The sequence below is a fragment of the Tenrec ecaudatus genome, chromosome 8 (assembly GCF_050624435.1).
Source record: "Tenrec ecaudatus isolate mTenEca1 chromosome 8, mTenEca1.hap1, whole genome shotgun sequence".
NCBI lineage: Eukaryota > Metazoa > Chordata > Mammalia > Afrosoricida > Tenrecidae > Tenrec > Tenrec ecaudatus.
In genome coordinates this window covers 83,922,040-83,949,817 of record NC_134537.1, presented here as the reverse complement: position 1 = coordinate 83,949,817, position 27,778 = coordinate 83,922,040, and the positions used below count along the sequence as shown (strand labels likewise).

The following is a 27,778-nucleotide window of genomic DNA, read 5'->3' as shown; positions in this document are numbered from 1 at the left end:
AATGACGAGGCCCCATGGCCCACACTGTCTGTCAGCCAGCCTCTGCCCTGCTGCAAAGCCGCATCGAGAGTCATCATTGTTTCCCCCTCCCCAGTGTGCATTTACATCCTGGATGCTCTGGGACCAAAGCCATCCTTTGCCTTCCCAGCAAGCAGGTCCAGCCCCACAGCTAGACTTCCGGGCTACTTACCTGGGCCAGTGGAGGGCAAAATCTCATTCAGAAAGAAAGCCTTTTCCGTACACCCGCATCTTCACTCCACCCCACAAATTCAGCAGTCACCTGGCCCAGAATCCTCGGTGAGGCAAATTTAGATGTGGTGACTTGCCTTGCGGCCTGAGCTCACTGGGCTTTTGATCCCAGTTAGTTTGAAGTTTAAGGCAAGGTGACCAGATTTTAACATTGGTAAAGCGGGGCACCATTGACGAGGGTGTCGTGGTGTGTGGGGGGGTGTTCTTGATGAAAAATTTGGTCTATATGGAGCAACAAAAATTTTCATAGAACACAAAAATAGTATTGTAATATACATTTTTAATTTCAACATAAGTATAACTTAAAAATATAATACATTTAAAAATTATGTATAGTGTTATTTTATTCTTTGGCATATTTCTCATTTGAGTGAATTTTTTTAGTAGATTGCTGTTGTTTAAAAGGTCATGAAAATTTTCACAAGAATTTGTTAAATTATATTTCACCCATAAAATGGTTTTCAAAGTCTCAACACTTAATTGTGATTTTTCTGATGTCCACACTTTATTTACCGTAGAAAAAATGCATTCAGTCACAGCATTAGTTCCTGGTAAGGACAGCGCATATTCCACAATTTTTAGTGCATTATTGTATGGAAATGGTTTGTTTCAAAATGATGAGATATTTCTAACCATTTGTTCTTTATTGTGATTTTTGCGGATGCCCAAAGTTTAACCTTTTCCTTATCAATATATATTTTTAATAATGATATCTCATTAAAAAGATCATTTTAGAAGTATTACTATATGGGAAAATTGGAGTAATATGATCAAATTATTTTTGCACATCATTCCAATTAAGTTCTTGTTTTAATGTAACCCAATGAAAATGTTCAATATCATTGTAATGTACCATCCACTCTTCTAAATAATCTATGCAGTTACTATAGAACTTTTTAACATGATTCATGATATCTGCACGATTTATTGCACCTTGTTCTTCTAGCTGGCTTATACTATTATGGATAGTTAATGGAAGAAAATTATTTTCTAACCGCTCTTGACACTGAAATTTTAAATTATTAACTTCATTTGCTACTTCGATTACCAAAATTTTGTCACCTTCAATAAGTTTTATAGCATTTTGAAAAAGAGCTGCTTGATTGTGTACAAACTCTAGCCAAATATTTGAAGATTCTTTTTCAAAAAACTCTTCTAAAATTCTAGAACATTTATCCTGTGACAGAAAGTAGAATTTCAAAGGATCGTATATTTTCACAATTCTTTCAACAGCTGGCAAAAGAGTTAGCCAGCGTGTTTTACTGTATCCAGGTTTTTTCTGATATTCAACTTCTGCAGTTTCACAAAATTCTTTAAGCATTTCAATGTGCACAATGTATATATAGAAATAAGAATATATTTTAATAACAATATTTTCCACATCTACGGGCAACAAATCAGCAGCTGCTTGAATGGTTTTATGTATTAGGTGCGCTGCACAACCAACACTACTAATGTTTTCATTAAGGTTTTTGTTTAATTTATAAAAAATATTATTTGTACCTCTTCGCACTTTTCCTCCAAAATTTGCGTTCATATTTTCTGCACAATATGCAATCATTTTATGTTTTAAATGTTTTTTTCCAAAATATTAATAATGGAACTGAAAATTATTTCAGAAGTTTCGCCGGGCACAGAAACAAAATCTAAAATTCTAATTTTTATTCCAGTTTACAAATTAAAAAATCTAATAATGCTTGGAAATAACTTTATATCCTTATGATTAGATGAGTCAGAATATACTGATATAAAATTAATTTTTTCTAGATTTTTGTTTAATTCTGAAAATGCATATGGAGAAAGCACATTACACACAATTGCCTCGGATTTTGTTCTAGTACAGGAAAATTTTTTGTTGATTAACTTTTTGACAACTTGTGATGTACAGTCCATAGATCTGAAGGAATGAGTGTGATTAATAGTATGAAAAGATGTAAGTCCTTCTGCTAATGCTAATTTCTTCGTCTCCATAAGTTGTTTCTGAAAAAATTCCTGTATTTTGGAGGAAGATGCAGCAGTATTTAAATATATTTTATGTTTCTGTGTCTCCAAGTGCTTTGAAATATCATTCTTCCCGCCATGTGAAATAGAAAATTCACCACTATATTTCTCACATTTTACCATATAATCGCTTTTGTTTTTTTTAATAAAAGGAAATTCACTTCTTAGATCATCGTTGAATTTGCATCCTCTTTTCTTACTCATTCTGTTAAAAATCTAAAAATTTTAAAAATTATATTATAAATTATTATATACATATTGCTTAAAAATGCAGCAAGTAGATACATAATTACATGACATATTTTATTGTTAGTTTATAAATTAAATTAATTTGATTGTCATAAAGTAACTATATTTTTAAAATTATTTTAATTTTAATCCTATATTTCTTTCTAAATAATAACAATACTAACTTGTATTATTTTTTTCTCTGAATTTGCTATAACATAAGTCCTAAGTGTCACTTTCAAGGTCCACACTAGACTTTGTGCCACCACTATAAATTATAAATAATACGAGTACTGCCTGCTAAATTCAAGAAAATTTATGTAGTTATGAAAAAAATAAATAAATTACCTAAGTTATCTGAATAGCTGATTTGTTGACATCACTTGTTTAACCAGCACTAGCACGCAGTACGACGTGTATCGTCTGAGACAGTTACAAAATGTTTTCATGGTTGCCAGTGCCAAAAGATGCCATTGTTCATTAAGTCCAAACAATGGTGGTTGAATTCTAACAACTGATCAACAATGCGAACTTTGATAAGAAGTTCTCAATAATCAGTTTTCAACAATTATTTGTTATTATTAAAGTTTAACATTATAAAATTAACAAAAATAATATAAAACTCATATCCTGGTGAAATAGCCACATGGCAGCCGAAAACCGTACATTCCCTTCCCGTTCTCCCGCCGTTCCCGAGCTTGTCGTGCATTCTTTCTGAAAATCGGGACTTTTTAAAACGTCGTGGGATGCGGGACAAATTGTTCAAAATCAGGACGTCCGGTCACCTTAGTGTAAGCCTACCCCTTAACCAGACACAAGGCCAGCTCTCTTGACTCTGCAGCGGGCTCCTGGCTGCCCCTCTTGTTTCCAGACTAGTGGCTGTTGCCCTCCTTCCCATGTTGCTATGGTAGAGGCCTCCAGACGGAGCACCAGAAGAAGGGAGGGGGCTATGCCTGGGAAGCTATTATTTCCGAGCGAGAGGTTACCCCGAAGGGAATAAATGTAATCCCACAAAGCCAGCTCCCCGCATTTGAGATCAGCCCCTGAAAACACATGGGAGGCCAGAGCGCAGGCATGAACCCACCACTAACCACCAAAGAACACAGATGAACGTGTGCTCACACTCAGGCCACACAGAAACATGTCTGGACAGCCCAGAGCGGACTGTAGCGCCTCTGTTCTTTGCTACCTGGGATTCACTGTGGCTGGGCAGCCTGTGCCCTGCACGGATGGTACCTCTGATGCTATCAGGCTACAGAAAGCCGCAGGCTGGTTTCTTGTCACTCCTTGGCTGATGTCATCCAGACATGCGGTTGGAGTTCTAACTAAACAATGGTGCCCAACTTTACAATGATACCTCTGATCTCTTCCCACAGCTCCAGCTCATCTAGTGCTACCTCTGCCTGGATATCAAACTCAGAGTCCTCTTCTGAAAATCTGCTTCTCCTGAACTCTTTGCCACCTTGCTTAATTACAGCCCAATTCCTGGTGGCGCAGTGGTTACTCTTTGGGCTGCTAACCACAAGGTTAGCTGTTCAAAACTAACAACAACTCTGTGGGAGAAAGATGAGGCTTTCTATTCCTATAAAGACTTACAGTCTCAAAAAATAAAATAAAAGACTTACAGTCTCAGAAACCCACAGGGCCAATTCTATGCTTTCCTGTAGGGTCATTATGAGTCAGAACCAACTTGTTGACCTGGAGAGTTTCTTTCAGTTAGTTGTATCTCTGGGGATAAATGTTGGAGCTGTCAAAAAGCTTTCTTTATTTCATACTGCACCAGGAATTCCCATCAGCTATCCCCTGAAAAAAAATATCCAAAACCTAATTGCTTGTCCCTCTTCCACCACCTCTGTCCTGGCCTAAGCTGTCACTATCTCTTGCCAGAATTAGTTATGACCTAGCTTCTGAATCACTTCTGAGCTTAACCCAGAATGCTCCATTCCACACGTAGCAGTCATGATGAATCTTTAAAGCATAGGTTTGCTAGGGGGATATTAAAAAGGGCTTCAAAAGTTCCTGGAATTCAAAGATAATGGGATTTTCCCACGAACATGTTAAGCCCCCTTGTATACACAGCATCGCGTATACACAGCATCGCATGCACACAGCATCGCGTGTACACAGCATCGCATGTACACAGCATCGTGTGTACACCGCATCGCGTATACACAGCATCGTGTAGATCATATCACTGCTCTCATTTAAACTCTTTAAGGGTTGGCTATCATAATCCAAAATGCTTAGCTCAGGTTGCAACAGTAGCCAGCAAACGATGGTCTGCAGGCCAAATCAGCCTGCCATCTATTTTGTAAATAAAGATTTATTAGCATACAGTCACATTTATTTCCATAGCTACTTTTAAAATCAGAGCTGTGTAGTTGCACAATTGTACATATGTTGCTATCATTCTTTTCAAAACATTTTCTTTCTACTTGAGCCCTTGGTATCAGCTCCCCATTTTTTTCTCCCTCCCCCACCTTCCTCCCCTCCCTCATGAACCCTTGATAATTTATAAATTATTATTGTTTTCATATCTTACACCATCCGGTGCCTCCCTTCATCCATGTTTCTCTTGTTTGTCACCCTGGGTGGGGGAGGTTATACCTCAATCATTGCGATCAGTTTCCCCTTTCTTCCCCTTCTCCCTCCAACTTCCCCCTACACTTGTGGTATTGCTACTTCCATTACTGTTCCTGAGGGGTTTATCTGTCTTGAATTCTGTGTGTCCAGAGATCTTATCTGTACCGGTGTACAGGTTCTGGTCTAGCCAGATTTGTACGGTAGAACTGGGGTCCTGATGGTGTGGAGAAGGATTTGAGAATTAGAGGAATGTTGTCTGTTTCATCGGTACTATATTGCATCCTGGCTGGTTCATCCCTTCCTTGTGACCTTTCTGTGAGGGCGTGTCCACTTGCCTAAAGATGGACTTTGGCCTTCTATTCGAAGGAAGGACTTTCCTTTTCTTCTACCTACCTACCTACCTACCTACCTACCTACCTACCTACCTACCTACCTATCTACCTACCTATCTACCTACCTACCTACCTACCTACCTACCTACCTACCTACCTACCTATCTACCTACCTACCTACCTACCTACCTACCTACCTACCTACCTACCTACCTACCTACCTATCTACCTACCTACCTACCTACCTACCTACCTACCTATCTACCTACCTACCTACCTACCTACCTACCTACCTACCTACCTACCTATCTACCTACCTACCTACCTACCTACCTACCTACCTACCTACCTACCTACCTATCTACCTACCTACCTACCTACCTACCTACCTATCTACCTACCTACCTACCTACCTACCTACCTACCTACCTACCTATCTACCTACCTACCTACCTACCTACCTACCTACCTATCTACCTACCTACCTACCTACCTACCTACCTATCTACCTACCTATCTACCTACCTACCTACCTATCTACCTACCTACCTACCTACCTGCCTGCCTGCCTACCTACCTACCTACCTACCTACCTACCTACCTACCTATCTACCTACCTACCTACCTACCTACCTACCTACCTATCTACCTACCTACCTATCTACCTACTAGTCATGGGTTCTGTTTTATTCAATGGACTGCAATTCATGCCTGATATCACATAGTTTGATATCACATAGGTTGTCCCAGATTTGGTCAGCAGGAACCCCTTCAAACTTTCCCAGGTCATTGCAACACATTCCCATCATTTTTAAAGCATGTCTTTCTTTTCTGACACAAAAGCATGTTCCAGGTTCCTCTTGTGCTTTTCTTGCCTCAGTCTGGGAATCAGCCAGCTCCCTGGATGTGTTTAATAGAGAATGTTATTTCCAAATCAAGACCTGGCACTTGACGCTCAAAGAGCTTCTGGGTTTTATTGCTCCAAGACCATAACTATCATCCAGCTTCCGCAAGTGGTGGGTGTGCATCAGTCCTTTGAATCTCTCACTTCAGGGTTTTCGTTAGTCTTTCCTCTCTCCATAGTTTGTGGACTTTACCCAACAATATGTTTTATTTCTTTGCTTCATCCCCTTCTATCTAATCAATTCCTAAACGACTCTTCTATGGTTTTCCCTAGCCCTACCACCTTTGTGCTCCCCACCCCGACTCTGCCCCAGGCCCCGCTGCCATCACCAACTCCTTAGACCAGTGGTTCTCAACCTTCCTAATGCCGTGACCCTTTAATACAATGCCTCATGTTGTGGTGACCCCCCCCCAACCATAAAATTATTTTCATTGCTACTTCATCACTGTAATTTGGCTACTGTTATGAATGGGTGACCCCTATAAGAGGGTTATTCCACCCCAAAAGGGTAATGACCTACAGGCTGAGAACCACTGCCTTAGACTCACTACCTCATGTGTCCTTGGCCACACCATGCCCTCAAAAAGAGAAGATACAAAGGCATAAGAAACTAGAGCCCCCCTCAAATCTAATTGACAAAACACAGACTCTGTAAGAGATTACAATATTGAAATAATATTTGCATATTCTGAGTATTAACCTTGTGCCTGGCTCTGTTCTAAGGAGTTTTCGCTAATGCACTCCTCACGAAGCCATCAACAATAACACTCTTGTTTTCCCTGTGTTATACGAGATGCAGAGTTTAAATATATTGCTCAAGGGCAACATACTAGAGGATGGGGCACAACTGCAGGTTAGTGCAGAGCTTGTAGACTGGGCAACTTCCCTGCTCTCCTGTGGGTGGCTGTCTGTAACTTCCAGGGCGCTCTTTGCTTGCCAGCCCATTTCCGTTTCCAGGGAGCACAGACAGGTTCATAAGAAATAGCACAGACATTTCAATCATGGACCAGTTTGTTTTGATTGGTTCTTTTGCAGATAACAGTGATGACATCTGGACAAATTGTCAAAGCTTAATACTATTAAAAGGTGCTTTAGAGTGACTTCAGGAAGCGGAAATGGAGTATAACTGCAATGAATGAGATCTACAGGTCTGTGGCTTCTCACCTGAGAGTGCGCTCCCTTCTGGCAAGGACACCAGGGGCAGGCTGATTTGGGTGGGCAGAGCAGCCCGAAAATCAGGGGAAAGTCTTAGAAAGGAGGAAGTGTCAGAGACAATAAGCTGAAAAATAGAAGAGTATTTTATAATTTACAGTTATTAAAAAACATATTACAGCATTAAAAATATATTCCCCAAAAGGAATAAATTTATCAAAAGCTACGTGTGATAGGTAGGTTTGTTGTGCCAATCTGGCCAATAGGAACATGTGGGATTAATCAGGTCGCAGTTTGATTGGAGGGCAAAGAGATAAATGGCTTGCCCGTTGCTCTCTTGCTCTTTGGTGGTCTGACCAGCATACAGCTGCTTTAGCTAATTCTCTGCCCCAACTTGTGAACGACACTACCTGTGGGACAGTCAACCGTGGATCCTGTCACTAGAGCTTGAGGCTCCTTTGAGGCCTGCTTCACCACACTGCTGTTCTATACTCGCTTGAGCTTGAGGCTGGTGGATCCTCTCATCTTGCATTGCCTGAGTTCGATATCCCATGCTGGCCTGCTTCACTAAGTTTCTGAGCTGCTGACTGTTGGTGAATCACCCTGTTGTTTGTTGCCTGTGGGGAGACTGCCTGCATTCCTGAGGGAAGACTCAGCTGCTGCTTCCTTGACTTTGGACCTCGCAGCCCAAGTTGAGTTGAACGACTTCCAGTATATTGTCTGTTCCATGGAGGCGAACCCTCTGTACTGCTGTGTGGACGAATTAGCTGTTATATTCCTTCATGCTGTATAAACCTCTCCATATACACATATATATAATCATAATTGCCCTGGTTTTGTTTCTCTAGAGAACCCTGCCTAACACACTATGTAAATCCTAAACACTGAAAACTACAAAACAATAGTGAGGGAGAGGCTCCAAAATGGCTGCTTAGTCACAGATGCACCAGGCAGTCCCCCTAAAGCAAAGAGTCAAGAAGCCAGATAAAACAGATACAAGACCCAACCTGGAACAAGGGTAAAGAATTAGATTGGATACAATAAGGGGAGGAAAACTGTATGGAAACAGTGATCGAGGAGACTTAAAGACTGAACCCCTCATGTCAGCCAACCTGGTGCAGAGGGACCATTAAGTACAAATGACAAAAGGAGACAGCCCTGATGTACTCTTTCTGAGTTCAAACCACACACTATCTATCCATTGTTCAGTTCAAATGACTGCCTCTTGGTTTATGTACATATTCTGCAATGTGTTTGGAATCCCTATTCTTCACAATATTATCCTATTTCCTTCTGATCCACACATTCCAATGTCTTTCCATAAGATAATAAAACACAAGCAAACATCTTTCTGTTATCCTCTGTTTGCAGTCAAGACCCATATGGCATCAGTAAGGGTATCCTTCATTCCATGCCCACTCCTAAATCTGGTTTAAATTTCTAGGCGCTCTCTGTCAATGTACTGATGCAGCCATTTCTCAATTATCTTGTATATGATTATCTTGTACGTGCATGTAATATCAATGATATTATTTGATAACTTTTGCATTCTGTTGGCACTTGTCTTTGGAAGTGGCATAAATATGAGTCTCTTCCAGTTTGTTGACCAAGCAACTGTCTCCCAAATTTCTTGGGACAGATGACTGAGTGATTCCAGCATTGCATCCATTAGTCTTTGGAAGTGGCATAAATATGAGTCTCTTCCAGTTTGTTGACCAAGCAACTGTCTCCCAAATTTCTTGGGACAGATGACTGAGTGATTCCAGCATTGCATCCATTAGTTGAAATATCTCAATTGATATTCCATTGATTCCTAGAATACCTGGTGGGGTTTTTTTGGGGTGTGTTTTTTTTTTTTGCCAATGCCTTCAATGAAGTGTGGACTTCTTCTTTCAATATGATCAGTTTTGGGTCATATACTACCTTCTGCAATAGTTGGATGCTGACTAGTTCTTTTTGAAACAGCGATTCTGTGAATGCCTTCCATCTATGGATGCTTCCTGCCTGGATCAATATGTTGCCCTGAGAATCCTTCAGTATTACAGCTTCAGATTTAGTTTTTGCTTCAGTTCTCTCAGCTTGAGCAAAGCTGAGCATATTCTTCCCATGTGGTTTCCCAACTCTAGGTTGTCCTTGTACATTTACTTATACTATATTGTCTTCCAAGCTTCCCTGGAACGCTCCTGCTCATCTCTTTCATTCCATCCTTTCTTCTATTGTTTTTAGTTATTCTAAATTTGAGAGCAGGTTCCAGAATATCTTCTTATATATATTTTGGCCTTCTCGTTTTCTCTTTTTAACGACCTTTTTCATTCTTCGCGTAAGATGACCTGGTGTCTTCTCAGAATTCAATTGGTGTTCAGTTATTAATGGGCATCAAACTGGCATCTTGTAAAAACTAACACTTATGCTTATCAAAATACTTTACCATGACTATAAAAAGAGAAGCAATGGGAACTTGAGATGCTATATGACCCAGCAGTTCCTCTACTTGTTCTCTACTTGTTATAATTTCGAGAAATACAAGCTTGACAGGAATAGATTTATGCACACCAATGTTCACCACGGCACTCATCACAATACCCGAAAGAGGAAACAACCTAAATGCCCATCCATCCATGGAAGAGTGGATAAACCAAGTATGGTACATTTCCTCAATGTAATGATATTAACACTAAAGAATGATTAATCTGCGAAAAATCTTATAGATGAACCTGGGGGACACTGCGGTGAGAGAAATTAATCACAAAAGGACATATATGATATGAGATCACAATCATAAAAAGTTAAGAAAAGGGTTCACACTATGAGACACACCCTTTGATAGTTATTGGGTGTGGGAGGGGAGACCCCTGGCTGGAGGGTAGACCCCTATTTACTTGAGTGAAGGCGAAGGCAGTGTGCAGTAAGAGGGAGGTCAGAGGCAAATGAGAGCAGCAGTAGAAGATTCTGGAGGAGATCAAGAGGTAACGGCAACAAAGGTGAGGGCTGTTATACAGGCAATCCTGCAATGACGGTGATCTCTGAGTAGATGCAGGGAGAGACAGAGAGGCTGAATGGGCGTGGGGGGAGAGTGGGAATATACTCACAGATAGACATAGGTTGGTAGAGGGTACGTGCACATGCATGTTTACCTTTAGGGAGCCCTGCTGGGCTACATGTTAGGCTGCTGATCACAAGATCAGTGGTTTGAACCCACTTAGGGGCTCCATGGGAAAAAGATGGGACTTACTGCTCCCTTGACGATGTATAGCCTCGGAAACACAAAAGGGCAGTTCTGTTCTGTCTTATAAGGTCACTATGAGTTAGCGTGGACTCAATGGCAGTGGGTTATTAACCTTTACTGAAAATATCTCTATGAAGGTAGTGGAGCATACAAGGAAGGAAAGTCATGATGACTTCTTAGATGAAACCAAACACCCCGAGGGAATGAGTCTCTTGGCCTGGGAGCTCAGGAGCATGGTCTGCGGGGGCTAGGTCAACTGGCATGCCATAGCCCACACAGACAGTGATCTACATCCTCCTTTGATGAGTCGTGACTTGGGTCTTCAAAGCTCATGAGCAACCATCCACGCAACTAATGGTTTCTCTGTGTTTAGAGGAAATAACAGTAAGGGAAATAAAAATCGCAGAAAATCAATTAGTCAAGTGACCAATGGACCACGTAGTCTCCTCAACCCTGAGACCAGACTAACTAGATGATGATGCCTGGATATCACTGCCAACTGCTCTGAAAGAGAGCACATCAGAAAGTCCTGCATAGAGCGGAAGAAAAATGGAGAACAAAACTCAAAATCATAAAAAAGAAAGAAAGCAAACCAGATTATCTAGTCAGATAGAGACTGGTGGAACCCTTGACAGTATGGCCCTTAGTCACCCTTCAGGTCTGAAATGAACTCACCCCTATGGCTCAATTTTCAAACAAATGGCAGGTCTATAAGAGGAGCACCAGGTCAGAATGCACAGCTTAGAATAACCAACCATTTGAAATCCAAAGGCGGCATTTACCCCATGACAAAGATCAGGCAGCTTAGGGAAGAAGGAGGGATGGAAATGAGAAACCCGGGAGGAGAGTAATATTATATCCTGGGAATGATAACCCGTGACATGAAATAAGTGTGCAGAGTTATTGAATGAGAAACTGGTCTGCTCTGGAAACCTTCACCCAATCCACAGTAAGAAGAAAAGGAAAAATAAAATGAGAAAGAGAGCGAGAGTGTGAACAACAAGCTGGGGGCTGAAATCTTTGGCAACTACATGTCTGATCGGAGTCGACGCTCTGAAATATAGAAAACCCAATATCTCAACAACAAAACAGAAATCAACCTGTTTTCTAAAATGGGCCAAGGACATAAACAATATTTTTCAAAGAGGACTTTCAGACAGCCAACAAATACATGAAAATAAGTTCACAATCATGATTGGAGAGATGCAGATCATAACTACAATCAGATACTATCATACCCTTGTAAAATGGCAGTGATTTTTTAAATGAAGAAGAGAAAACATACATTGAAGAGACTGTGGGAAAATTGGAGCACATACATTGCCTGGGGGATTATAAATAGTACGACCTCTATGGAAACCAGGAGGACACTTTCTCCAAAATCTAGAGATAGAAATGCCTGTATTCTCATCCTAGAGATATGAGTAATGATGTGAATAGACATGTGCACGCCTATGCTCATTGCAACATTATTCACAATAGCAAAAGAAAAAAGGGAAATAAAAAGTGCCTACTCACAGATGAATGATTAACAAATTGTAGCACAAACATATAATGGAATACCAAGAAACATAAAGAATGAGGAGTCTGAAAAACATTGGATAGTGTGGATAAATCTGGAGTTCATCATGCTGAGTAAAATAGTCAATCACAAAGAAGAGAAATATCGTATAGTTCCTCTATTATGAAAAGTCAAGAAGAGCTAGACACTCAGAAAGCAAACTTATCAATGATGGAAGTAAAGGCCAGGGAAACACTCTCTCGATGGTGGACACTTGTTAGTTTTGATGATGAGAAAGGCAATCCCAACTATGGATGAGGTCAGCACAATGCAGCCAAGGTAAATAAACATTCTAAGAAGTACACGAGAAAAGGGACAACTTTCATAAATAACATATACAATTTTACAATGGTGAGAACAACCAAAAATGTCTTTGGATGTATGTAGGTAGGGATGCATCTATGTGCATAGGAAGGCATTGTGAGTAAAAGCATGTGCAGGTATAGCTGTATATGGAGGCATATAATATATACATAGAATGTATATTATATTATAATGCGGGCGGTCCATATATATCCACATGTATAACAAACCACACAATGAGTATGTTACAGAGGCTTCCTAGATGTCTTCAAACAATGTAAGGAATCGGTTTACTAGATAAAAAGCCTTAGCACCATAATCTCAGGGGAAAACCTGGTGAATGGATGTGACATCATTCACAGAAAGAATGTTCTGCAGCTTTGTTGGCAAGTAGCGTCTAGGTTCTTAAAAGCTTTCCAGTGACTAAGATACAATGATTGCTTCCTACTCATGTGGAGCAAAATAGAATGAAGGAAATCCAAGACTCAAAAAAGAAACTAGTTCACGGGACTAATAGCCGACACAAACCACAATCCCTTTGGGCCTGAGACCAGCAAGAACTAAATAGTGTCTGGTTATTCTTACCAGGGACACAGCTGTCTGTTCTTACCAGGGACACAATCAGAAGGAATGGGAGAAAAATTCAGACCACAGTTCAACTTCTTACAAGAGGCCAGAACTACTGGACTATTAAAGACTAGAGGAAACCTTAAGACTTTTGCCCTTTGAACTTGGAATTGGAGCTCTTTCTACAGGTCACCTTTCAGCCAAATAATAGATTGGCTTATAAAATAAACCAATCACTCATGAGTAATGTGCTTCCGTAACCAATTAATTATATGAGACAAAACAATCAACATTTTCTCAAAAGCATAGATAAGAAACAAGATAGATGGGAAAGGAAGCTAAAGCAATGGAAATAAACAAACAGTGGATATAATAAGTATGCTGATGTATTATAAAAATTATAACCAATGTTAGAGGAACATTTTTACAAAACAATTTATTTGCTATGTAAACATTCATGTGAAAAGTAATAGAATATTAGTTTGTAACTCATAAATGATTTCTAATTAGTACATTAGATTCCTAATTATTACAGGGAAAGTATTTACAATGAATATGTTATAAAGCGAACCACCCAAATTTGTTTGAAATTAGGCGTAGACAACATAGTCCTCGTGTTGAAATTGTCAAGGAGCCCTTGTTTTCCTTTCCTATAGAGGGGAATAATATCTGACCTGTGCTGATTTAGAAATTCGGTCATGGCTTTAAACTGAATTATTTCTTTGCCATCATTATAAGAACACAGGGCTGACAGAAATTTAAGATTGAATGAATAGAGAGCTATATCTCGTTTAAGGAATGGGAGACAATGTTATGTCGGCTCTCCCCCAGTAAACCGTAGATGTGACATAATCCAGAAGATTCTGTAAATGGAATGTGACAAACTGACTCTATGGAACTGCAAAGAGCTAAAATAGCCTCAGAATCTTAAAGGAAAAAATAATGGAAAATTTACCCTATTTGACTTTAAGATTTCCTCTAAATCTGCAGTAACGATGATCTATCGGCATAAATACAGATAAAGAGCTGTAGAACAGAAGTGATAGAAATTCGCCCAAACTTAGACAGCCGCTTTGACTTTGACAAAGATCACAAAAACAATTCAATTGGGAGAGAAAGTCGACAAGTGCAGGAAAACAAATAAATAAAAAACTGTAGGAATGTTGCTCCCGACCTCACACCACACATAAAAACTAGTTCAAGATGAATCATAAATTTAAAAGTAAAAGTATACAAAGGGATGCATTGTAAACTATCTTCGTGAGCTAGAGACAAGCAAAGACTTACTTTTCAAAAGGACACATAGGGCACTAATCTTTAAGCAACATGTATGTAACTTGTTGGGCGTCCTCAAGTCAGCCGGCTCATAGTGATCGGGTGTACAACAGAAGGAAACACCACTCAGAACGGTGCCAGGCTCACAAAGGTTCTGATGTTGGAGCCTCCCTGTCAGTCTCTCTGGTCCAAGGTCTTCCTCTTCTTCACTGCCCCTCTGTTTCACCAAGAATGACTGACATACCAAGACACTGATAAGAAAATGAATAGCCAAACCACAGCCTTGAGTAAATATTTATAAGGCTTATGTCATGCAGAGTTCCTTTATTCAAAATGAATGAAGAGCTTTTACTTCTCAAGTGAAAACACACACACACACACACACACACCAAAGGAAGCTATATGAATGGCCAATAAGTACATGAAAATGGCTAGACATTAATTACTCAACAAATCAGATGCTCTACAAATCAGATGCCCATTAATTATGCTACAAATCAGATGCTCAATCAGACACTATACACACCCACTGAAATGACTTATATTAAAAAATATGTACAAAATCAAATATTGATGGGGAGATGGTCAGCAGACCTCTCGGATGATAAAGTGCAAGCATGAAATGGAAACTACTGCAGTTTCTTGTAAAGTAAACAGACCTCCACATTCCACCTATCACTGCCGTTCCTAAATATTTACCCAAAAGAAATGAAAACATACCCACAAACAGACTTGTACATGGTGTTCATAGTAACTTTCTTCACAATAGCAAAAGCTTAAAAATAGCCCAGGTGTCTAATGAGAAAATAGACCTTTGTGATTTGTTTATAAAGTAGAATACAACTCATCATTAAAATAAACTCCTGATGCACATGACGAGATCTCACACTTGATGCTGAGAGAAAGAAATTCAACCCCAAAGAGTGTGTGCCAAGCGATTTCATTTATATTAATTTCCAGACAAACAAAAGCGAGTGGACAGAGTAGTGCAGGAGGCACAGTGACAGGAGACAGGAGGGAAGATAGCGAGAGAACATGTTCTTTCACGGCCTTGAGCTCGTCCTCCGTGCAGGCCCCGTGCTATACAGGTGCCACGGGCCAGAGCAGGCTTCCTCTTCTCAGGGCTGTTTCTGCTTCCTGCACTGGATTGTCTCAGCGGATCGCACGTGCATTCTGTGCCTGTGTTTCCCCAGCACCTGTCCCCCAGAGGAACAGATGGTTCGTCTGATGGATCGATAGTTTCTGTCCTAGTGGGGTGGGGATGTTTTTGTTCCGGCTAAGACCTTCCTGGCTTCGCAGCTGCATGAGGCTGAGGTGGACTGTCTGGAGGCAGAGCACTCTGAGACTTGTCGCTTCCCAAGCCAATGAACAATGTGGTGTTCGTTCAAAGCCAGTATTATTTAAATCGTAGCTTGGCCTTTACCGATTTTCTGCTAATAAAAATAGCACATCTTTTTCTTTTCATTCCAATTAAGAAATTGATTGCAGTTGATTTACTAAATTAGACACTTTCTTGGGAGCCATGTAAACAAAGCAGCGTAAAATCTAACGTGCCATACCTCTTCCCAGACTGACAGCAGCCTGACATTCAGTCTGTAGACTGTTAGTAGTCTTGGTTGAGTGCATGTTGAAAAGCTATTTAACAGATAAATCTGTGTCTGAGAGTTTTTACGTTTGCATATAAATGCATTCTCTGCGTCATCAGGAATGGGCTCCATGTCTCAAATATGTATGAAGTCACATGGGAAATCTGAAAGTTCCACTTGGACTTTAGACATGACTTCAGAGCTGGCTGGAGCCTTGTCGATGGGCTTCCTGTCAGCCCTCCTCATCACCCAGCGCCGGCGCTAGGTCTAGTTCTTGTTTCAGGCTGGGGAGCAGGCAGCCCGTTTAGTCTCTGGTCGGCAAGAAAGCCAGAACAAGAGAGCATCCGATTTCTTGCCAGCACGATGACTATCCTTCTGTGTGAGAACGGGGACGCATAGCCCCTTCGTGTGAGTCCTGTCTCCCAGCCTCACAATCTTCAGAAGCAGTTTTAGCTAAGAGTCCAGAGGTCCAATGTTCAAAGTCCAAGCTTAATGCCACAAGCGCTGTGACCCACAGCAGTTTCCTCGCCAGCCAAATGGGGCCGAGCCCACCCCCTTCCGCGTGTAGCACAGATTCAAGGGAGTAGTGAGTGTATGAGACCTGCCTAGGACGCCTGGTGCAGACATTCTGCAGTGGTGGCGACATCGAAAACATGGAGAAGATGCTTTGCAGAGGGGTGACAGTCATTTCATTGGCTTGATTGGCATGAAATTCAGGCGCCTCCCAGGAAATCTGGTGGTGCTCTGGAGTGAACGTTGAACCAGCCATTCCATGGGAAAAACAGGAACCAGTCTGCTTCCATAAAGAGTCGCAGCCTTGTGGAGCAGTTCCACCCCATCCCACCCTAAGTTGGCGGGTGGGAGGTGTCTAAGTTTGGGCTTGTTTACCAGGGAATAGGTGCTCTTTTCCTTCCATGTTTCCCCTCTTCTCATCCACTACTTCTGTTTTTCCTTCTCAGCCCCTCCCTCTCTGTCTCATTTCACCCATTTGTTCATTCAAAAGAACCAAGAGAGCCCACTATGTACCAGGTCCTGCACCAAGTACTAGAGAATCAATAAGACAGAAGCCCCTGCACCCACAAGAACCACAGCCCTAGGGGCTGCGGGAAGATGGTGGCCGCCTGGAACGGCTGGAAGCCCCTACACTGTCTTCCTCTTCGCCTCCGCAGGAGATCATCACCTCCATCCTGCTGAGCGGGCGGATCGGGCCCAGCATCCAGCTGGCTGAGTGCTATGGGCTCAGGCTGAAGCACATGAAGTCAGATGAGATCCACTGGCTGCACCCCCAGATGACAGTGGGTGCGGTGCAGGACAAGTATGAGTGTCTCCACATGGAGGCCGAGTGGAGGTAGGAGGGGCGTCCTTGGCTCCGGAATCGGGATGGATGAGGGTGAAGGAGAACGGCCCTTGGGGACCCTTTCTTAGAGCATTTCCCAACTTCTGAGGCTCGACCAGGAACTCTGAGTGGCATCTCGGCTCAGTTCTCCTGAAGTGTCCACTATAACTGTCAAACTAGGCCCATATCCAGACAGGATGTGGTGAATGAATACTTGTTGGAGGGGCAGCAGTAGGGCGGGCAGAGTGAAGAGGTCGGGTCAAGGGTTGGTTCCGGAACCTAAGGGAAACAGTCACCTTGAGATAGACGAGACAGCCAGTGAGGAGTAGGGCTAGCCTGTGCTTGTTTCTTACACTTCCGTCTTCCACCTAACCATAGAGAGGGGAAGAAGTAAGTCCTGAAGGAGTGGTCAGGGGGCTCCTGGGAAATCCTTTGCATGCCGGGGACTCTTGGCTTCTGTTCTGGGCCAGCCCTCATCCTTCCTTCAGGTATCAACTTCCCTCTATCAATCAGAGAGTCTGCATTTCCTGTTCCAGGTATGACCTGCAAATCCGATACTTGCCAGAAGACTTCATGGAGAGTCTGAAAGAAGACAGGACCACACTTCTTTATTTTTACCAACAGGTAAAAATGCATTGTCTTCATGCCCGTATGGGTCCCAGTGAACCCTAAGTCCCAAGGATTATTCAGCCTTTCCTGGGAAGATGGGAAGACAGAGCCTGGATTGTGAAAGAACCCCCCCCCCCATGCCCCCAGGCAGTTTCTGGGGAAGCCATTCCCACATCCCCAGTCAACTTCTCCAATCCTGCTTCTTGCAAAGTGATGGCCTAGCCAAGTGATGACCGACCTCGCCTTGTCCCCTATGCCCAGAGCTCCTCCTCAACTTTCCTGGTGGCCATTTACTGAGCAGAAGGCCTAGTTTGTGAAGGAAGAAGAACAGGACCCAGGAGAAGGCCATGGGGCTCATTGCACACGGTCTTCTACAGGCAGAGGCACTGGGCCTTAACTCAGCTCTGCCATTACTAACTGAGTGGTCTCAGGAACTGATTCGAGCTGCTCTTCTATAGACTAAGGACCATAAAAGTTCCCATGAGTAACAGATGTTACCCACAGTGGGATGATGGTACCCAGCTCGCTGAAGATAAAATATCCCCAATTTGTAGCACTGGCAAATTTTTATGATATCAATACTCCCACTATGGCCTATTTCAAGCTACCGATGTGGCACCAACTGGCTCACAATATTTCTGAAAATTCAATAGCCGGCTCTCCTGAGCTGTTTGGGGCTACTCCAGCACACTACTGGATATAGTGCAGGTACCACACCAGGCCTGCACAGAGGGATGTGAGCTGCCATCATGGTTTTCAGTCTGGTCCTACCTTCTTGCTTGATCTTCCAGCTGTTTTACCGGAGGCCAAGCCGGACTTTTCTTAACCAGCGGTGATAGCTTTTTACCAGCAAGATTCTGGATCCATTGCTGACTTTGCCCAAACTTTGTTTCCAAATATGCAGAATGGCAGTGTCGGGGTGGAGGGCAGAGCAAGCACGTCCACAGCAGCCGTGGACTGCGGAGGCTTGCCTGCACTGCCCAGCGTTACAGAGGCAGGCTGGCCATGAGCTGCCTCTTTCTGCACTTCACCCCCACTGCACGTTCCTCCATGGGGGGCGAGGTGGTGCGAGAGACCTCAGTGTGGCAGGATTGTGTTCCAGGTAGCCTGCATCTCCTGGGCCCTCTGCTTAGGGGAGCCAGGAATGAGAAGGTTGAGTCTGAACCTTGGTCTTCTTCCCCAACGCAGCTCCGGAACGACTACATGCAACGCTATGCAAGCAAGGTCAGCGAGGGCATGGCCCTGCAGCTGGGCTGTCTGGAGCTCAGGTACGTGGCTGCAGGGTCTTTCCAGGGAGGTGCTGGGCTCTAGCCCACTGGGACTTTGCTAACATGAAGGTGAGCCTCAAGAATGCATATGAGAAAGTCAGGGAGGGAGGAAGTAAGGGGTGGGTGGCTGTCTGGTGTCTTTTGGATCAACCTCTCCTAGTTTTCTTTGGCAGCTATTGTTCCTCCCTCTAGCCTGCCTGCCTGTTCTGTTTATCAGTCGTCTGTCAAGCAAGTCAGCAAATGCTTCTTCAAGCACCATGCTAGCTTCTAGCGTGCTAGATTGGAGGGCTTTTAGGCTGTGTTGTTCACTGCTCTGTCCTGAGTGCCGGTAAGTAAGTAAATATCTATGGGATTCCGAAAGCAGCCAGGATGCCTTCACACTGCCCGCATTTGGGAAAGCGACAGATAGGCATACATTGCATCGCCACGCAGGCAGGATAAAATAATGTGCTACGTTGCACGTTGGAGTCATCGGTTCTGATTGAGGGCATCCGTGAAAGTGGAGGGGGGGGTGTTGAGCTGCTTGATGCAGAAGGAGAAAGATTCTGCGAGTGGAACTGACTGAAGAATGCAGGGAGATGGCTTTGGAGAGGGAAATTGGGCTGACTGGGGAAGGCTTTGAATGCAAAAAATCAAGACCTACTCTGGACTGTTTGGGAGCCACTGCCATTTGGGACAGAGGGGGTGGTATACGTTAATGTGTCCTTTAGCACTCTGTTGACCAAGGTGGCCACATCAACATATGTCCTGGGAGAGCATCAGTGTCTGGGACATGTGTCCCTACCGGTCTTCCCAAGACCCACACAACTCCTATAGCCTGCATCACATCATATTCTGCCTCGTTTTCGCCCCTGTAAGAGCACATCTTGAAAAAAAAAAAAAAACACTTCACCTTTGCCTGTTTATTCATGAATCTCTTACCAGTATCCCTTTGTGAGTCGCCTGTCAAACAACCATCACTTTGTAAAATAGCACCACAGAGGAGAAGACTCATTAGCATAGTCTTTCCCCTGTTTCTTCCAATCACTCACCAACTGTTAGTGGCCAACCACTCACTTAACTGTCAGGCTCTTCTTTATAGACTAATCAGGGTGTTATAGCCGGTAATGTTTGCTGCTATCAATGCCAAATGTTTCAAAAATCGGCACATATTGGTTGACGGGGCACACTGTTGCACATTCCCGGAATCCAAGGAACAGAATCTGATCGACAGCGGTGGATTGTCCAATGAGCTGGGGCATCCACAAAACAGGGGCCGGTCGTCCAGAGAAAAGACCAGTAGATGCGAAACTCACAAGGCACAAGGGAAAACCGGCACCACAGAGGACGGGACGGTGGGACACTAAACCAAACACCAGCTCCCGCGTGCAGCCAGGAGTAATGTTCCTGCAGGGGCATGAGGGCACTCGTGAGCAAGCTGGTTAAGCCAGTGCTTCTTAAACTGTAGGTCAGACCCCTCCCCTGGGCCTGTAAGGGCACGACAAGGGTGGCAGCAGTAGGAGGTTTCTGAACCCACAACAACCAAAAATTCATTCAGATTCAAGTTTGTAATGGGTCTGAGGGGTTTCTGGCCACGTTGCCAAATTCTGGGATGAAAGGGGTCTCAAGTGGAACTGGTTTAAGAGGCCCTCGTTTAAGTGACAAGGTTCTACCCCTTCAACACGTTCGCTATAATTGAAACTCGTTATCTCAGTGAGTCTCTGGGACTCACACTACTTCTTATTAATATGCCAAAGGGGGGTGGCAAGACTCTCCTTTTCCCTTAAACCCAGGCCATTGCCAACAAGTTGATTCTGATTCATAGTCATTCTATCTATAGGGTTTCCTAGACTGTAAATGTGGGTTTTTCCTTTCTTTTGTATTTTATTGTGAATCAGGTGGAGGTTTGCAGAGGAGACCGTCAGTTTACACTCAGTAACTCATAGACATTCTGATTCAACTCAGCCGCTGCGATCCTTTCAATGGACCATCACGTACCTTACCCTCCTTGTGTTTCCTTTCCCCTTTCCCAATCCTCAGACCTTTGTTCATGGGCCAAAGGCTGCCCCATTGGTCTTAAATGATTCCTTATTCTAACAAAGCATTGAGTGCCGTTCCAGACCCGAGGGGTGATAAGGACCATAGCCTTGGGAGTCCCCTCCGTCTCTATCCAACCAGTAGCTGTAGTCTCTTTTATGATTGTGAGTTCTGTTTCCCACCAAATCTAGCTCTTACAACATTGACCCATGTGCATCTGGTGGACCCAATATGAGTGGTTATTGATTTTGGACATGGATAGATTATATCGATCCATTATATTGATATATCTGATCCAATATGAGAGACTCATCAGCTGATGGAGAAACTCCAGCCAGGATCCCAGCAATGCTGTTTGTCATGATACAAACACAAGGGTGCGCTCTCGCACACATTCTGGTAAACCACCAATGGAAACACCAGTCCCAGAGGACATGAAATGCAAGGGAATTCAAATAAATTGACTATCGCAATGACTTTGACTAAGTTAACTGTTTTAACTGTTTTACACTTACATGATAAGTTCTATCCCCAGCTTTGTAAACAGTACTATTTATAACTTTGACGTGTTTGGCATATACATGAATGCAATCTAGCATGTAGTTAACATAATCCTAACACAGTAGCCCAGCAGGATGTAGGAAGTCAGGAGCAACATCATTAATGCCCCAGGCAAGTAAGGTTTTGCTGAAGATCAGGCTTGCTGCAATACATCTACAAGGAGCAGCTGGAAATTCAGGATGGCTTCAGAAGAGGACTTGCCCCAAGGGCCATCTTTGCTGATCTCATATGGATCTTGGTGGAAAACAGAGAATACCAGCACGATGTTTATTTGTGGTTTATTGACTATGCATTGTACTGTGTGGCTCATAACAAACTGTGGAAAGCATTAAGGAAAACGGTAATTCCAGAACACTTCATTGTGTTCCTCCAGGTCCTGAGAGTGCATCCAGAGCAGTCATTTGAACATTTAAAATCAGGAAAGATGTGCATTAAGGTTGTATCCTCTCAGCATATTTATTCAATCTGTATGCTGAGCAAATCATCAGAGAAGCTGGGTCATATGCAGAACACTGGAAACAACCTGCGATATGCAGATGACACAATCTCGCTGGCTGAAAGTAGGGAGGATTCATAGCATTTTCGGATGAAGATCAGGGAATGCAGCCTGAAGTATGGATTACAACTCAATGTCAAGAAAACCCAAATCCTCCCAACTGGCCCAAGAGGTAACATCATGATAAATGGAGAGAAGGTTGATATTGCCAAGGATTTCATCTTGCTTGGACTCACAACCAATATCATGGAAACAGCAGTGAAAGGATCTAAGGATGCACGGCATTGGGAAAGTCTACTGCACAAGATCTACTTCAAATAATGAAGAACAAGGACATTCAAATACTGAAAAGCAAGCATGGACTAAGGTGCGCCTAACTCAAACCAAGGTATTTTCAATGGCCTCATTTGCATGTTGGACACTGAATAAGGGAGACCAGAAAAGAAGAAATGTTTTTAAGTTATGGTGCTGGCAAAGAATGCTGAAGATCATGGGCTGCCAAAGGACCAAACCACCGATGAGTTGGAAGAAGTACAGCCAGAATACTCATTTGAAGTGAGGATGGCAAGACACATGCTTTGGACATGTTATTAGGACCCTTCACCCTCACCTTAAGGCTGGCTACCACCATGCTGGTAAAGTAAAAGGACAAGAAAGAGGATGGCCCTGGCAGAAATGGGTTGACGCAGTGGCTGCAACAATGGGCTCAAACATCACAATTGTCAGACGGGCACAGTGCCAACTAGACAGCCCCTAACAGCGACAACAGCACAGAGAGCTTGAAACTACTTGTGGTAGTAGGCACATTAAGAGGAGGCAAAATTCAGTATTTATTTATCGTGCATAATATCCTTCTGGTTCTAACTTTATCTTCCAAGAAAACAACAACGGTCATTTATCAGAACACCATGTTTATATTTTATCAGAACATTTATGGATCTCTGTAAGGCAATGGAGAAATTCCTCAGGGAAATAAAATAAATTTATATTTTGAGAATAAAAGCTACATTTATTTTTATTTTTTATTTCTCCTCAGACTGACTTCCTCTTAAGTCAATTATTCATTGTAGGAGATCAGTAGGATTTTACATGGAATCATTTTCTGTGCTGTGGAATATGGGGAATATTCTTGTTATAGAAAATGTCGCATATAGTAAAAATTTTGGAAACCCAGATGCACCAAGAATTAGTAACCCAGATCCATGAAAAATTTATGATTTAATGAATCTAATTCCACTAAAATTACATTCACTACTTGTACATTCAATCATCAATATATTGTAGTCACATTTTAAAAGTTACATCTGCAATGGACAGAAAACATACAGCTTCACAACTGAACCAATGAACAACAATACGAAATGTGGAGGAACAAGTTAACTCATGAATATACAAGACCCACATGCACACATATGTCTGTAGGCATGCAGCACTCATTTGAACATGTGAGAAAGCAGAGGAGAGAGCACCATAGGTCGTCAATGCTCAGGGCCCTCACATGCCTTCACCCAGCCTGCAGGTAAATATTCCTAGTCATGGCATCTCTCGGTGCCTCAGTTCCTTCATCTGTAACATGGGAATGATAATGACAGCCCCACACCCTACCGTATTGTTATAAGGAAGAAATAAGCGTGTAAAGCACTTAAAACAAAGACAGAATCAGATATTTCAATATTTTTATTCATAATACATTTTCATTAATTTACTGGGGATATGTTGTAAATAGAAAATTTATTATTTTATCCAAATGTCCTCCTATAAGTCAAAATCTGAAATGCATATACCATGGTAGAAATTAGTACCTATTCAGTTTGAGGAAGCAAATGGTCTCTCCTTTGACCTGAGACACCAAGGACCACTGCCCTCCCTAAACAGAGCCCCAGCACTCTCTGAGGCTGAGTGACTGGGTAACTGAAGAGTAGGCACGCAATGACTCATAAACAAAGATGGAAGCAAAGACACTTTCCTCCACCTGCTTCAACCCGTATTTTTTTGTCCCATCTTTTACTTACAAGCGCTGGCAGTGAGTTATTATCTCTCTTAACCTTTAGAAGAAAAAGACCATCAACGGGTGATTTTTTACATAAGTGGATTTGTGCTTCCCACTGCCCTTACCCAAGGAGCCTTGGTGGTGCTGTGGGTGACACATAGGGTGGCTAACCGAAAGGTTAGTGGTTCAAAACCCGTCAGCTGTGCCCTGGAAGAACCGTGAGTCCCTCCATTCCTGTAACAAATATACAACCGTGGGTCACGATGAGTCAGAAGAAACTTGAATGCAGTGGGTTGGGCCTTTCGGTGGGCCCGTCCCTGAGTGTCAGTTACGGCTTATCACTCATGTATCTCTAGATTCAGCAGCTCCTTGCTTGTGAGCGACTCAGAATTGCCAGGTGCCCCTAGCAGGTGCAGCCTCATTCCCACAGGAAAAGCAGCTGAGCTCCATCAGCACAGGGCAAAGCTTGTCGCTAGCATTGCTGATTAGTGGTGGAGATGGGTTTTCATGGACATCCCCATGAAGATCGTTGGCAGAGAACAGAGCTCAGAGATCATCGCTCTTCTGAGTGATTGGTACCTTTGTGTAAAGTCACACTTGGCATTGGACTTGAGCACATGGGAGAAGGGTGCTCAGTGACAGGTCAGCTGAGAGCCGGGAAAGGGGAATTGGAAGAGAATGTCATGACCCAAGTGTGTTAGCTGAGCTTTTCTTTCCCTAATAGGACATGTTTCCCAGCCCCGACCCTCTTAATGATTCTGAAATTGCTCTTAAGCTGCATGCATTTGATGATGCTCTTTCAAAATTTGTCTTCCCTCCCGGATCAGTGTCCAAGGGCTGTCAGAGCACAACACTGCAAAGGAGGTGGTTGGAAGAACAGAAATCTGTTTCTCACAGCTCTTGAGGCAGAGAGGCTGGGATCCGGGGTCGGCCAAGTTGATTCCTTCTGAGAGTTTAAAAAAGAATCGTTCCCTTGGTCCCTCCTAATTTTGGCCCACTGCAGGCACCCCCTCGCTTAGAACTGCAGTGCACGTGGTGTCCTTCCTCTGCCTGTCTTTCTGTGACAACACTCAGTGGGATTAGGACACACCCTCCTGGGATATGTGTCAGCATAACTAAAAAGCCCCCGGGTGGCACAAACACTTGGCTCTGGGCTATTGAACCTATAAGTTGGTAGTTCAAAGCTATCCAGTGGTGTCGTGGAGGCGAGGCTTCTGTAAAGATTATGGCCAAGAAAGCGCCATGGAACAGACCTCTGATGTTATGTGAGCACAGGAGGTCTTCGTCACCTCTGTGATTGTGGTTTTGGCTTTGGTTTGGTTTCATCAGCAAAGGCCCTGTTTCCAAATAAGGTCAAGTTCATTGCCATCAGGGGTTAAGACTTCAAATCATTTCACTTCATTTTGTTTGGATTGGGGTGGGGGTGGAGACACAATTCTATCCATTCACACTCTTCTAACTAGCCAACTCATTTTTAAAAACTAATATGTATCTAAATATTCTAACCATCAGAAGGAGACCTGGGGGCATTCGTGGCTACACGTTGGGCTGCGGTCCAAAAGGTTAGCAGTTCAAAGCTACCAGCCACTCCTCGAGAGAAAGTTGTGGTTTTCTATTCCCATTAGCAATTCCAGTCTCGGAAGTTCACAGGGCTGGTTCTTCCCTGCCCTACAGGGTGGCTATGAGTCAGCATTGACTCAGTGGGCACATCATCCGACAAGGAGACCTGGTAGCATAATGGTGATGCATTGGGCTGCTAGCCACAAGGTCAGCAGTTCAAACTCACCAGCCACTCTGAGGGAGAAAGACAAGGTTTTCTACTCCCATAGTTACGGTCTGAAAAACCCACAGGGGCCATTCTATGCTGTCCTATAGGCTGGCTATGTGTCAGAAGGGGCCTGATGACAGTGAGTGTGGGCTTGGGAGTCATCAGAGCTCTGTCATCCCAGGACTCAACATGCATCCATCCACTCAGCAATCACCAGAAACCTGCAGTGATTTTAAGAGACCACCATGGCCTCAGGCTGGGAAGCAGGCCCCTGCTCCTGGGTGGATAATACAGCCTGTCTCACATATGCTAGTCTGGCAAACTCATCTTTATTCTGGCAGCTCCAGAAAGTTGCCCAAGCCACCATTGCCTGCTTTTCCTCAGAAGACCTCCAAGAGACCTCTAAGCAGCCCTCCGACCACCCACCCTGCCCCTGAACCAGTTCAAGGGTCTTTTCTTCTAGACCCCTCCCTGTCCCCCCCCCCACCCCTCCACCCTCCCTCCTGGACCATGGCCTGTCGACAGATCTCTGCTTGTTGTCCTGGTGCTGTGCTCCAGGTGAAGTCTTGTCAACATCTTGGAAGTTAGACCAGTGCTGGAGATCCGACCTGGTACATGACAAGAGCTCACTAAACATGCGAATGGGTGGATGTCCCTGAAAGAACTGGGAACCTCTTCTCTGGTGGGCATTTGCCAGCACTGATTCTGCTGTGATGAGATAATGTCACACCTAAAGCCCATTTGTACGAGGCCCCCAGAGTGCACTTGAGAGTCACTCTTCTCCTCTTGGATGGAGTTGTCAGGGTTCCTCAGCATGACAGGCTTTAAGCACTCTGGACAGATGGGGCTGCACAGTTCTTGGTCGGGAGGAGGCGCTGTTCTGGGCAGTGTAGCATGTTTAGCAGAATCCCTGGTCTCTGCCTGACTGGCTCCTACCCCCAAGGACAGATGACCAGAATGTTTCTGGGCATGGCCAAGGATTCTCAGGGCAATCAAATCCCTCCCCCTTTGAGAGCTACTGAAATGGTCAGATACTCAGACTGTATTGAGTTAAACCCCAACTAATTGTGTTTTCTGATTTAATGTATGCCCTCGATTTACCACAAATTACAACAGAGGCAAAAAATAAAGAACGCTTAAAAATTAGTAACATGAAAATGGAGAACATTCGTTTTCTCTTAATCAGAGCTTTTACAAACTGAATTAAGTAATGAAATCTGACTTTAATGCATAACGCCCCCTCAAATTATGCACGGGATGAACTCTTGTATGCATTGCATTGACTGCCGGGACTACCATACCCTAAACCTACATTAAATGATAGTATCTATGACATTACCCTCCTTTTATCATATCCTTACTTATTTCCTGCTTCTTCCTAGCCCTAGAAAGAAAATATTAAAGCATATTGGAAAGGAGAGAGGATAGAAATATTTTTCAATATTGCCAACATGAATTTCAATATTTATTGAGCATCATTAAAACTTTTCATACTCAGAGGGCAGAGTAGAACTGCCCCATAGAGTCTCCAAGACTGTAAAGGTCTATGGAAGCAGACTGCCACCTCTTTCTCTGGAGAAGTGGCTGGTGGGTTTGAACCACTGACCTTTGGGCTAGCAGCCCAGTCCTTAACCACTACATCACCAAGGCTCCATCATGTTAATGTACTCCTTAGTGCTATATGGGAAACAATATCTCCTGCTTTCCTTCTATTTCAACCCATGGCATTTTAAGCAGGAGTGGCCTTCACACATGTCTCCCTTCTTC

At 43.2% G+C, this 27,778-nt stretch overlaps 1 protein-coding gene across 1 annotated transcript in view; it reads left to right on the top strand.

Moving 5' to 3' along the window:
- PTK2B (protein tyrosine kinase 2 beta) overlaps nt 1–27,778 on the top strand; it is a 161,950-nt gene that overhangs the window by 101,635 nt on the left and 32,537 nt on the right. The window contains exons 3-5 of the mRNA XM_075556481.1: nt 17,137–17,315; nt 17,840–17,927; nt 19,101–19,180. Coding sequence (XP_075412596.1) covers nt 17,137–17,315; nt 17,840–17,927; nt 19,101–19,180 — 347 coding nt within the window. The remainder of the gene's footprint in view (nt 1–17,136; nt 17,316–17,839; nt 17,928–19,100; nt 19,181–27,778) is intronic.